Source organism: Lactuca saligna, chromosome 8, assembly GCF_052625555.1.
Source record: "Lactuca saligna cultivar CGN05327 chromosome 8, ASM5262555v1, whole genome shotgun sequence".
In the NCBI taxonomy this organism is placed as follows: Eukaryota; Viridiplantae; Streptophyta; class Magnoliopsida; order Asterales; family Asteraceae; genus Lactuca; species Lactuca saligna.
Genome location: NC_136424.1, coordinates 120,315,708 through 120,328,461, shown reverse-complemented (window position 1 = coordinate 120,328,461; position 12,754 = coordinate 120,315,708). Strand labels below are relative to the sequence as shown.

At 30.2% G+C, this 12,754-nt stretch overlaps 1 protein-coding gene across 1 annotated transcript; it reads left to right on the top strand.

Annotated features, from left to right (window-relative positions):
- The first annotated feature begins 3,494 nt into the window (after positions 1–3,494).
- Positions 3,495–10,927, top strand: LOC145008635 (casein kinase 1-like protein HD16). Its single transcript, XM_078967219.1, has 18 exons — positions 3,495–3,814; positions 4,815–5,270; positions 5,463–5,588; positions 5,685–5,758; positions 5,841–5,910; positions 6,009–6,064; positions 6,150–6,221; positions 6,323–6,417; positions 6,502–6,568; positions 6,669–6,798; positions 7,793–8,011; positions 8,100–8,230; positions 8,318–8,492; positions 8,577–8,667; positions 8,751–8,908; positions 9,162–9,350; positions 9,446–9,532; positions 10,558–10,927. Exons 2-17 carry the CDS (start codon positions 4,872–4,874, stop codon positions 9,503–9,505), a joined length of 2,112 nt encoding a protein of 703 aa, XP_078823345.1. The 5' UTR covers positions 3,495–3,814; positions 4,815–4,871; the 3' UTR covers positions 9,506–9,532; positions 10,558–10,927.
- The last annotated feature ends 1,827 nt before the right edge of the window (positions 10,928–12,754 follow it).

The following is a 12,754-nucleotide window of genomic DNA, read 5'->3' as shown; positions in this document are numbered from 1 at the left end:
CATTTTAAACACGTTTTAACGTGTTTTACAAGTTTTTTAATAATTTTTTACAACTTTTTTTCCAAATTTGTATTATTTTTAATATTTTTCTATTGTATTTAAAAACTTTTATAGTTTTCTTTTTTTACAAAGTTCTTAATTTTTTTTTATATTTCTATTTATATTTTTCAGGTTTAGCTTAATTATTTAACTAAAATACTGTTAGATTGAAATAAAAACTATTAATATAAATGCTATTAAAAATTTCATATAAAAGTTATTATAAAAGATAAAATATTTGTAAACGGATTCATCACGGTTTAAAGTGCTTATTTAGGTAATTATATTTGTACTTATATTTTTGACAAAATTGCAAAAATGGTCATTGTGGTATGTATTTTTTGGGGGTTTTAGTCTAAACCATGACTTTTTTGGCTTTATGATCATTTTGAGCTAGTTTCGTTGCGTTTTTGTCCCTCTAAAATTGGAAACGACTATTATGCCCTTGATGCATTTATTTTCCATTTTCTTTCAATTTTTTTTAATTTAATAATTTTTATATTCATGATTAAAAGAGGGTCCACCTCTCTTTCTCTCTCTCTCTCTCTCTCACGCACACACACACTCTCTCTCTCTCTCTCTCTCTCTCTCTCTCTCTCTCTCTCTCTCTTCCGCCGTTGGTTCCTTCATATTTCCTATTAAGCCATTAAGGTGGGAAAGCATTGGTGATTAATGGTAGTATGCATCTCCAATCGATTTAGCAGTTGTTAACAAGTCACTACGATTTTGTGATAAAGCTGCTTCATTTGGACACAAACCTTCTCATAAAACTAACATCCTTTTGCCATATCCGGTGGCTAAAGACGGTGTGGGACGATGAAGGTCAATTCAACGATGTTGCAAAAAACAGATCAAAAGTGGCAAGAAAACTTCTTGAATGTGAACCCATAAACAACTGTGACTATGATCAGAGCTGGATAGAAATGGATACGGTGGTTGGCTTCTTTGCACGACAACACCAGCCAATGAAGATTTCCTCCATCGTTTGGATTTTTTTTCTATTGTATGGATTATTTCTCCATAGTTTCTATTCTATGGTTGATCAAGAACTCTATGATCAACATATAAAGATGATCCTGAAGCTTTGCTTGAAGTGTTGACATGGATGGACACATTGGCATTCTCCTTCAGCTTGGTGACTTAGCGGAGACAATACATTTGTTATTAGATTTGTAAGCTTCCTCTCAACTGATTTCTGGTAATTTAAAACAAGGCACACATATGGAAATCAATAACTTTTCTTTTTGCATGTCATGTGTTTGTTAAAATGTCAAAGAGAAATGAAACATCTATGCAAAAACATGATCTGAAATGAAGGCTTTAGTTTAGAGAATTGCAGGAATGGGTAGGGATGGCGACACTACGGTGGTGGCATAGTTGGGAGGAAGTAGCTTCGACATGGTGTGTGTGTGTGTGTGTCTGAGGGGGGTGGGGGGTAGGCTATTGCTACATTTTCCAAGTGATTTCATACCCTTGTTCATGCTTTGTTCCTCAGGTCGAAAATGTTGTTCTTGTCTACTGTGTTTTTTGAAGACGATGCCACCTCCACATGCGGTCCCTTTGATAAATCTCGTAAACTCTTCTCCAATCTTGTCCATCTTTCTGTTTTCGAAACTGATGCTAGTTTAATCCATAGGTTATTGTATATGAGTTATGAGTTGATTTGTATGTTAAGTATGCTAATTTGGGGCAAGTTTATGTGTTTTAATCTCATCCCTTTAACTGATTTATATGTGTGTGAGGTGTGTGTATTTTTAATATTTAGTGAGTGTGCAAGGTGTGTGCTTTAATTATTAGTGTGTGTATGCTTATGTGTGTTTTTTCTGCAGTTTCTGGAGAGAGAGAGAGAGAGAGAGAGAGAGAGAGAGAGAGAGAGAGAGAGAGAGAGAGAGAGAGAGAGAGAGAGAGAGAGAGAGAGAGAGAGAGAGAGAGAGGTGGGCCCAAATTAGTTATTTATTTTCTTTTTCCTTTAATTTAAATAGAAAAAATATAAAAAATATATCAGAAATGATATTTTAGTCTTTTCAATTTTTTGAGGGACCAAAATCACAAACAATTATGATCAAAATGACCACCAACCCAAAAAACTCGTGGTTTAGATCAAAACTCCAAAAAAATGCATACCATTTTTGCAATTTTGTCTATATTTTTTCGTAAAAAGAAATCCATCTCATAAATGTCCTTATTTTTTTTTTCACGATGTGTTTATGTTATAAAAATGAAATTTTTAATAACATTTATATTAGTTGTTTTTCTAATTTTATCTAAAAGTTAAAACTAATTTATATAAATAGTATTAATTTTTTTTTTTGGTTTTGTTTTTAGTTTTTTTATTTTTATTTTTATTTTTATTTTATTTTATTTTTTTTAAAACAGAACACATATGTGAAAAACTAAGTGTGACTCAAACATGATAAAATTTTCCTACAAGTGGAAATGCAATTTACCTAAATAATTACTTTAAATGCGAGGTCATTTACTTTTTGTATGGATACAATTTGCTTAATAAGAAAATAAATATTTTAATAAAAATTATATTAGTAATTTTTTATTTCTATATAAGAGTAATTTACCGAAATAAATGAGTAAAAACGATCTGTTTACCAAAGACTTCTAATTCAACGATATCACATGTTGACTTTCCTTCTTAAGGTAAATGTTCAAGTTTTGTATGAGAAATATGTGGATTTAGGAGTAGTTTAAAAATATATTATATTTACCGTTAAAAAAAAAACATGATGTGTTTCAAGAAAAAACTAAACATGAAAAAGGAAAATAGAAATATAATAAAAGATTGAAAAAAGGCTGTACAAAAAATATAAAGAGTTATAAAAATATGAAAAAATAAATTATAAAACAAGCTTTAATTAAATAAAAAAAAAGTATAAAGTTTTAAATAAGTTTAATAATATTCTTTTAGATAAAACATATATAGTTTATATAAAAATAGTAAATTGAATAAATAACTCTAAAAACTCGATATAAAAGTGAGAAAATGAGAACAAACACTTTTATTATTATTGTATTTTCAAAATATAACAAATACTAATTTAATTATAGTTTTGAATTTGAATTTTTTATAAACATGAATATAATTAAAATCTATCTAAATAAAAATAAATTTTAGCTGTATATTATTTCATCCTATTAAGAAATAGAAAAAAAAACATTATTTGTTTCATAACTAAAAAAGAATCCAAAAGAAGGGATGAGAAAAGTAAATAATTTTATTTCTATGTAATAAAATAAACATATAATTCTCCTTAATTTCATTTCATTTTGTATAAACAACAGTAACAATTACAACATACAGAATTACAGCCTTACAAAAGTCGACCTAAAACTTTTGTAATATGATCGATGACTGAATCAATTCAGAAGCAAGAATTTTATCAAAGAGCCCACACAAAACTTGAAGAGGGTGAAGAGGAGCCCATTTGCCATTAACAAGCGTGAAGGTACGAGTACGAGGCCCCATTAAATCTAAGGGCGAATCCGCACCAGCACATAGCCATTGTCATTGATAAACACAACCATGGTGTCATAGAGACAGAGCATGCTATCCTACGCCCATACGTACCTTACACCGTCTTTCCATGCGCCACACAGACACACACACATCCACCGCAAACCCCCTTCGACTTACCGACCTCTCCTCTTCATGAAATTTACAAATCCAAACATAATATCTTTCATCGAGATTTCAATCTCTTCGATTCAATCTTAACAGCCCCTTTTCAATCGATCATCTGGGCACTTGATTGTTTACCCAAAGGTATAATCTTTATCCCTGAGAATTCAGATTGTCTTTTGCTGTTTCTGATTCTACTGTGTATCTGTCTGTCTTTGAATCTGACGTTTCTGCATTTACGATGTATGTTTTTTGCTTCTTTCTTTTGGGTATCTCAACTGTTTTGATCAATTTTGTGTTATCCGATGATCATTGTTGATGGTGTATCAATTGATCTCATCTTCGTACTTTAAGTTTGTAGATTGTATTCAAAAGTGATCTTACAACTGATTGATGTTGGGTTACTAAATAGCAAAATTTGGGGGTTGCCGTTGTTCTTCTATCTGATTTATCAGATCATAATGAAAGAAATTGTTCTTGTTTTTCCCGATTACCAAGTAAATTCACATCAACTTCGCTATACAACACAATTACTATGATTTTAGCAGATTGAAATTTAGTTATTCTTCAAATGATCATTATTTAAAACCATCAATTTCCCCTTTTCACTGCAAACAGACAAATAGACAGTCAATTATTTCACACAGAACTAAAAAGACCATCATTTTCATAAAACAAACAACTTTTGATGAATTATCAGAATGTAAATGCAGAAAGAATGATCTTAAATTCTTAATCAACACTTGTTTTGCTGTTAACTAGTATCAAAGAACATTTACATCGTTTTAATTACAGATGTTCAACTTCTATATACGAATTCGATTCATAACATTTCACTTATTTCCTCTTTATTTGAATCAGTATACTCTACATCTCTAAAATGGTAGTATTCATTCCCAAAAAAGGAAGTCACATTAAACAAAAAATTAATTTTCATTAAAACAATTAGATACAACTTACAATATAACCCTATTGAACCTTCATATATAGACATTCTTTAGGCAATCCGTTTTCAAGATTTAAACCTAGTTCACTTAAACCAATGCTCTGATATTTTGATACTGATACTGATAAAAATAGATGATGGGTGCTAAAAAGTTGTTAAATTTGTGAATATAAATTTGATTTGTTGAATCTTGATCAGGTTTTATAGGCATATCTTTGGTGGGGTTGGAGGATCTTTATTTGTGCATGGAAGAAGATGCCGGATTTGAGACGTGGAGTTCGCCAAGCCAAAAAAGCTAATAACAATAATAATAATAATAATAATATTGACGAAAATGCCCCTATTCTAGCTCCAACACCACGTCGTGGGACCCGGAGAGGCAAAGCTCAGGCACAAAAAGCACCTGCTTCTGGTGTTGGTCTGGTGGGCCCCGCATACCCGTACCCGATGCCTAGGCCAGCTGGCAGAGGTCGTGGGACCCGAGCAACAGAGGATAAAAACCCTGAACTATTTGGTACAGGTGTCGGTCGGGCCCACTTAAATTTGGATGTTGGAGCTTGTAATAATAACCCGTTAGTTGTTGGTAAAAGTGCTGAAAAATTGGCTGCTAATGATGCTGAAGATGAAGGAAGCACAAGCCCTCTTCCTGAAAGGGTATTTTAGTCATTTGCTTATAAAATATTAGTGCCATAAACATGTTTAACCATTTTGAACTGATATAACTTGTCAAAATGGTTGATTCGGAAAAAAGTTTGAAACTTTTATGTTTTTGATTGAAAAGAAAGTGGTTATATACTTATATTTAAACTTTTTTTATATTTTATAATATATAATTTTGGGTTTTAGGTTCAAGTTGGGAATTCTCCTGCATATAAATTAGAAAGAAAACTTGGTAAAGGAGGATTTGGTCAAGTTTATGTAGGGAGAAGGGTGAGTGGTGGCTCAGGGAACACGGGTCCCGATGCTCTTGAGGTATATAGTTATAAATTTATATATATTTTTTATTAAAAAAAAGATTTTTATTTGTTGAAAGTTTGTTGCTATTATTGACATGTTGAGACTTTTTAGGTTGCTTTAAAGTTGGAGCATCGAAATGGGAAGGGGTGTAGTTATGGTCCTCCTTATGAGTGGCAAGTTTACAGGTGAATGATGTTTTAAAAAATGTGAAATGTTTTAAAAAAAAATGCTAATTACTTTTTTTTTTTTAATTGTTTTTTCTTGAAGTACTCTTAATGGGTGTTATGGAGTTCCAATGGTGCATCATAAAGGTCGCCAAGGAGACTATTATATTCTTGTGAGTTCTCTTCCCTTAGACTCCATTTGTGCAAAAGACGTAAATGCCCTTTTCATTCTCATCATTTGTGCTTAATATGCTACATTTTTTTAATCTAGGTTATGGACAAATTAGGCCCGAGTTTATGGGATGTTTGGAACTCTAGCAATCAAATGTATGTGAATAAATCAATCTTGTTTTTAATTTTTCTTTTTGTTTTTAAAGTTGTATAAAGTTTATTTATTTATTCTTTTTAACAGTCTGTCTGAAGAAATGGTTGCTTGTATAGCAGTGGAAGCTTTATCGATCCTAGAGCAGCTTCATTTACGAGGGTATCCACGTAAATTTAAGATTTTAGACAAATACTTTATTCTTTCTTTATTATCAAAATATGTTACAATAAATTGTTTTTTTTTTTTTTTTTTTTTTTTAGTTTTGTTCATGGAGATGTGAAGCCAGAAAACTTTTTACTCGGTCAACCTGGAACACCTAATGAAAAAAAATTATATTTAGTTGATCTTGGTTTAGGTACGTATTTCTCCTACTCTATTTAACATTTTAAAAATATTATCAATAAAAAAAATTCTATGGCTTAATATTTTTATATTTTAGCTTCAAAATGGAGGGACACATCATCTGGTAATCATGTTGATTATGACCAAAAGCCTGATGTTTTCAGGTACTTTCTTGGCTGAAATTTGTGGTTTTAGATGTTTTACTTGGCTTAAATAAGTTTATATATTTTTAATTTTTTAATTTTTTGTTTTATAAATTTATAGGGGAACAGTTCGTTATGCAAGTGTTCATGCACATTTAGGGAGAACAGGAAGCCGAAGAGATGATCTTGAATCTTTGGCTTATACATTAATATTTCTCTTAAGAGGAAAGCTTCCATGGCAGGGTTTTATTGTGAGTTTGTTTTTAAAATTTATAAAGTTCCTAACTTTTTAAATTGTTTATTTTTTTTTAAAAAAAGTTTAGTTCTTTGTTTTCTTTGTTGTCAAACACAAATGGGTATTGTTTTCTTTAGGATTTTTTATAAGGTGTTTTGGATTTCATCGGTTTTAACTTTTAAATAAATCATTTCAAGATTCGTAAAGTTGTGTTCTTTCCATTTTATGGGTTTTACTTTTATGCAATCTTCAAAGTTGGGTGGTTTTGTATTTTAAATTTTTATAGGTTTTCATACTAAGGTTATGATTAAGGGCTTTCGTGGCATGGTTTCTTTGAGAGCTTTTCCCTAAATTTGTCAACTTCTAAACTCGTTACTTTTTCTTTTTTTGGAATCTTTTTTCTCTTTATATTCTTTGTTGTTGAACCCAATTGGGATTTTGTTTCTAAAATAGGAAATTTTATAAAGTTTGGTGCTTTTGATTTCGCGGGTTTTAAAGAAATCATTTATAAGATTCCCAAACTTGTGTTCTTTCCATTTTGTTGATTTTCATAGTGCAAATATATGAAAGTTGGGTGTTTTTGTTTTTCTTATCGAACTGTTTCAAGATTTTCATACTCTGGTTACATGCGAAGGCACTTGAAGTTTAAATGTTGAGTAAATTTCCATTTTATAATTTGTTTTTCAATTAATAATTGATTTAAGGCTTCCATGGAAAGGTTTCATTGTGACTTCTTTCCTAAAATTTTAAGTTTTTTCCTTTTTAGGGAATTTTGTTCTTAAAATTTCCTAAAGTTCGATGCTTTGAATTTCACCAAGTTTAAGCAAATTTCTTCAAAATTCCCAACATCGCCTTCTTTCCATTTTGTCAACTTTTGCAATCTTGAAAGTTGGGATGCTTTTGATATTTAGGTTTCATCTAATCTTTTCAACGTTTCAATCAATGCAATCTTGATTTCTCTTTTATAACTTTTATCCCTAAACCTAATGATTAAAGCTGTATAATTTCAGGGAGAAAACAAAGGGTTTCTTGTTTGTAAAAAAAAGATGGCAACTTCTCCCGATATTCTTTGTTACCTTTGTCCATCACCTTTCAAACTATTCCTTGAAACTGTGACAAATATGAAATTTGATGAAGAACCAAATTACTTGAAGCTCATTGGCCTCTTTGAAAACTGCTTAGTTTCAAGTGCATCTTTACGCCCAATCAGAATAGATGGTGCCTTAAAGGTACAATTTCAATGCTATTCCTTATGATTTGCTCTTAAGTATTACTCTTTTTATGATTCTTTGATGTAAAGTTATGTGATTTTAATAGGTGGGACAAAAGAGGGGAAGATTACTTATTGATTTGGAAGATGATGCTCAACCTAGGAAGAAAATACGTCTAGGCACTCCTGCAACTCAATGGATTTCTATTTATACTTCAAGAACTCCCATGAAACAAAGGTAAATAAAATTCCATTTTGGGATGTTAAAGAAAAAACCGAATATAGTAAAAGAATGATCGATCTTTGTTGACAAATATGAACATAGGTATTACTACAATGTAATGGATTCAAGACTTCATCAACATGTTGAAAAAGGGAAGAATGATGGTTTGAATATTAGTTGTGTTGCTTCTGCATCAAATTTATGGGCCATTGTTATGGATGCTGGGACAGGGTTCACTTCACAAGTCTATGAACTCTCCCCTGTTTTCTTACACAAGGTAACCTTTTTTTTATTTCAATATATAATATAATATAATGTGTTATTAGTATTTAAATTATGTTTTTATGTTTGTTTATTGAAGGAATGGATTATGGAGCAATGGGAGAAGAATTATTACATCACATCACTTGCTGGGGCGACTAATGGTAGTGCATTGGTGGTAATGTCAAAAGGTAAGTTTTCTTTTTTATGATTTTGGAGGATGGGTATTTACGATTTTGCCCTTTATGATGATTTTTGTAACTTGTTTTTTTAGGGACGACGTACACGCAACAATCGTATAAAGTGAGTGATGTATTTCCATTTAAGTGGATTAATAAAAAATGGAAAGAAGGGTTTTTGGTAACTTCAATGACAACTGCTGGTAGTCGATGGGGTATTGTGATGTCTCGTGATGCAACTTACTCTAATCAGGTATTACTATTTATTAAATTCTTGTTGTAAACTTATTATCTTATGAGTTAAACTTTAGTAGTGTTTTTGGTATATGATGGAATTTAGAAAGGAATGGAATGGTTGGTTGATTCCGTTGGTATTTAAGAAAATCGGTTTGTTTTGCATTACCTTTTCCCATTCCAATTCCAATTCCAATTCCATTCTATCCAAACAAACAAGATTCTTAACACTTTTTTTTTTTTTAAAAAAAAAAAAAAATGTTTTTTTATAGGTGGTTGAGCTGGATTTTCTGTATCCAAGTGAAGGAATTCACAGAAGATGGGAAAATGGGTATCGAATTACAGCAGCAGCAGCAACAGAAGATCAAGCAGCCTTCATTCTCAGTACAACAAAGAAGAGATCACAAGATGTTACTCAAGAGACTCTTCGTACATCTGCTTTTCCTAGTACCCATGTCAAGGTATTTTTATTCTTCTTATTATTTTTTTCTTAAGTTATACAAATTAAAAACCAAAAAAAGTTTTATTTATTTATTTATTTATTTTGTATCCACAGGAGAAATGGTCCAAGAATTTGTACATAGCATCCATCTGTTATGGAAGAACCGTATCTTGAAAATCTCAAGAACACAAAATTCTATCCGTATGTTTCTCTTTCAAAGTGTTTACTTTGTAATATTGTTATTTTGTTAACTCATTATTTTTTCATTAAGTGAAAAAGAAACACCTATATATATATATATATATATATATATATATATATATATATATATATATGTAACTTACATTTTTCACTGACAATACCAATATGGGTAATATTCTTTATTGTTACATATTTCTACTATGGGAAAACTCAATAAAAGTCCCTTATATATTGGCTTCATAATTAGTTTAGTCCTTATATGTTTTTTTTTATTCAACTAAGTCCTAAAAATGGCAATTTTATTCATTTTGATCATTTTACCTGGTTTTACCTTGTCAATAGGTCATGCCATTTTCAAAATTTACACTTTTGGCCAAGATTTTATATTTTATTACATGTTTGTTCCAAAATTTACACTTTTGGCCCAGATTTCAAAATGTTTTTACGAATTCATGCTAAATTTAGTTTTTTTTTTTACTTATTTTTTTTAAAGTTTTGATTCGAATATGTTTTTTATTGCTGAATAAAATCATATTTATACAAAAAAACATATTTTCACATAGAAATCCTTCTTTTTTCTATATAAAGAACTTTTTTTAAAACCATTTTTGTATGAATAGAACAAAATTTACAATTTAGGATGAATTCGTAATAAAGTTTTGAAATCTGGGCCAAAAGTGTAAAATTTTGGACCAATAAAATCTAAAATCTGGGTCAAAAGTGTAAAATTTGAAAGTAGGATGACCTGTTGACCGGGTAAAAAGGTCAAAATGAATACAACAACTGACTGCTTTTTGTGACTTAACTGAATAAAAAAAAACATATAAGGACTAAATCGATTATGAGGTCAAAATATAAGGACTATTATGGAGTTTTCCCTTCTACTATCATCAGAAAACTAAAAGTAAGTTGCTACTATGAGTAACATATAAAGTACATTGCCCATATTGGTAAAAAGAAAAAAAAAATAGGTTTGCTAATATATAGATTTCCACCTGATGTGGTTATTTACGGTTTTGCCACAGGGGTGCGGTGAAATGGGCTGAAAAAAATGTAGAGTTTTTGTTGTGCGGTTATGGAAAAAGGGGGAAACTATATAAAAACATTTTAAGATTATGTACAGCCAAAAAGGAAATCTACTTTGGGCTTTTCTTTAAAAGGAAAGAAAGATGAAGGGGTGTTGTTGGTGGAGGGAGAAAGTGTAAGGGTGTATAGTGTCAAAGAATCTGACCCGATACATGAACGAATACCTGAAATGCATGTCAACGCCTGCAGGGTTTTTATCTTTTGTTTTTATAACTTTAAACGTCTTTTGTTGTTCCAAAATCAAAACGTATTACTTGTGTGATTCTTTTCAAATATGCTTAATGAAAAAAGCCCGGGAGTTGTTTATTATTTTTGATACATTGTGTTTAATTTTCTGTTCTTTTCGATCTATAATGAGAGTAACGACTGGATTAGAAAAGTGGAGAGCTTTTATAAATTTTAAAGACTATTTTTGTAATTTTGCTTAAAAGTAACTTATTGATAGATAATTTTCAAAAATACAAATACTTGATCGGCTATATTTGTAAACACGTTTTTTTTTTTTTTTGATATAATAAGGAAAAAACAGCTCCATTTATTCAAAACCAGAGAACGAATGTGTCAAAAGAATGCAGCAGATTGCAATTTCGGCAAATTAAAATAATACAATATATGTTTGACTTTTGGCTGAATTGTTGACCTTTTGCCTAATACTGCGTATCAATTCTGACCATATCCATAATGTATATACTATATACTAGTTAACTTACAGTAATATAAAGATGTAAAACATTCAGTCCTCATAAACCACCAATCAAAATCCAGCATGGACATGAAGAAGAAATGGCGCAGCAAATCGGTCAAACCAGATCGCACTTACGACCACCTTGATACGGTGAACTCCACCACCCAGTCAGGTGGCGCCTCTCAATCTGTGTGGAAAGTGTGGTGGAAGAAATTGAAGAGAGAGAAAAAGAGATTGATGGTTAGATCTTCATCGGTTCATCATCAAGTTCCTTACGATGAGTATACGTACATGCAGAATTTCGATCAGGGATTGCAATGGAATAGTGAGTCGGAGCCTGAGATTCTTTCCAAATCATTCTCCGTTCGTTACACTAATCGAAGATCTGCTATGGTTTAGAATTTAGATCATCGTCTTCGTTAGGGCAAAATTGTTGGATTGATTTCGGATCATGAACTCGTTCGTGATGATTAATTACTACAGATACAGATAGTGGAGTTGTTTATATGATTTGAATCGTTATCAAATGGCGGAGTGAATGTCGTCAATTTTCTCGGCATGCAAATTCGGTCCTCTGTAATCAGGTTACGTAGTATGAAATTAATTACACGTGTATAACAACGATGGATATAGAACTTTTATTTTTTATTTGTCTTTTTTATATTATAAAACTTCTTTGCTTATACAATGGCATAAACAATCGAAATTAAGTTTGATTTACATAATATATTAATTACACGCATGTATTACATAGTTAATTAAAAAAAATTAAATATAAAGATTTAATATCTAAAAATTTTGGATTTATAAGAAAACAAGAAAAATAATGAAGTATTAATTTTTTTTTTTTAATTTTTAAATTTAAATAAATAAACAAAATAAACTAATGAGTTTTTAATTTAGAAACTTTGAAATAAAAATGTAAGTTTATTAATGAAATTTATATTTATTTATTCATTACGTTTATTGTAATTATTACATTAAAGTATTATGTGGATTTATTAAAATAGAAAAACTCATAAAATTACATGTGGAGAAGAAATTAATTTAAAATAATAATAAGGGTGTGACAAGTGACAAAAAAACATTTATTTATTATATTAGATATTTCGGATATCAAATCTAAAATGACTTACGAGCCAAAAGAAGTTTCCAAATCATACAAAAAACCTCACATGTATTGTTTGTTTAAGAAAATCCAACAAAGTTAACATTTTATGTAAAAAAGTCCAATTAAGTTACACATTTGTTCAATTCTATAAAAGTCAAAGAAGAGAAATAAATAACGTGACTTATTACTATATCGGAAAAATGATTTTTCAGACCAACGGTGTTTTCAAACCGTTCAAAAAACTCCAATCATGTGTTGTCTGTTCACAAATACCCAACGAATTTAACCTTTTGAACAACTAAAACATGATTGGAATTTTTTTGAACGGGTTGGAAAATTT

What these genes read in the sequence shown, in the direction of transcription:
- LOC145008635 (XM_078967219.1), top strand. Translation starts at nt 4,872, where the DNA reads ATGCCGGATTTGAGACGTGGAGTTCGCCAAGCCAAAAAAGCTAATAAC. An exon ending in TTCCATGGCAGGGTTTTATT is followed by an intron (nt 6,799 to 7,792) that starts GTGAGTTTGTTT and finishes GTATAATTTCAG; the next exon opens with GGAGAAAACAAAGGGTTTCT. An exon ending in ATTGGTGGTAATGTCAAAAG is followed by an intron (nt 8,668 to 8,750) that starts GTAAGTTTTCTT and finishes TTGTTTTTTTAG; the next exon opens with GGACGACGTACACGCAACAA.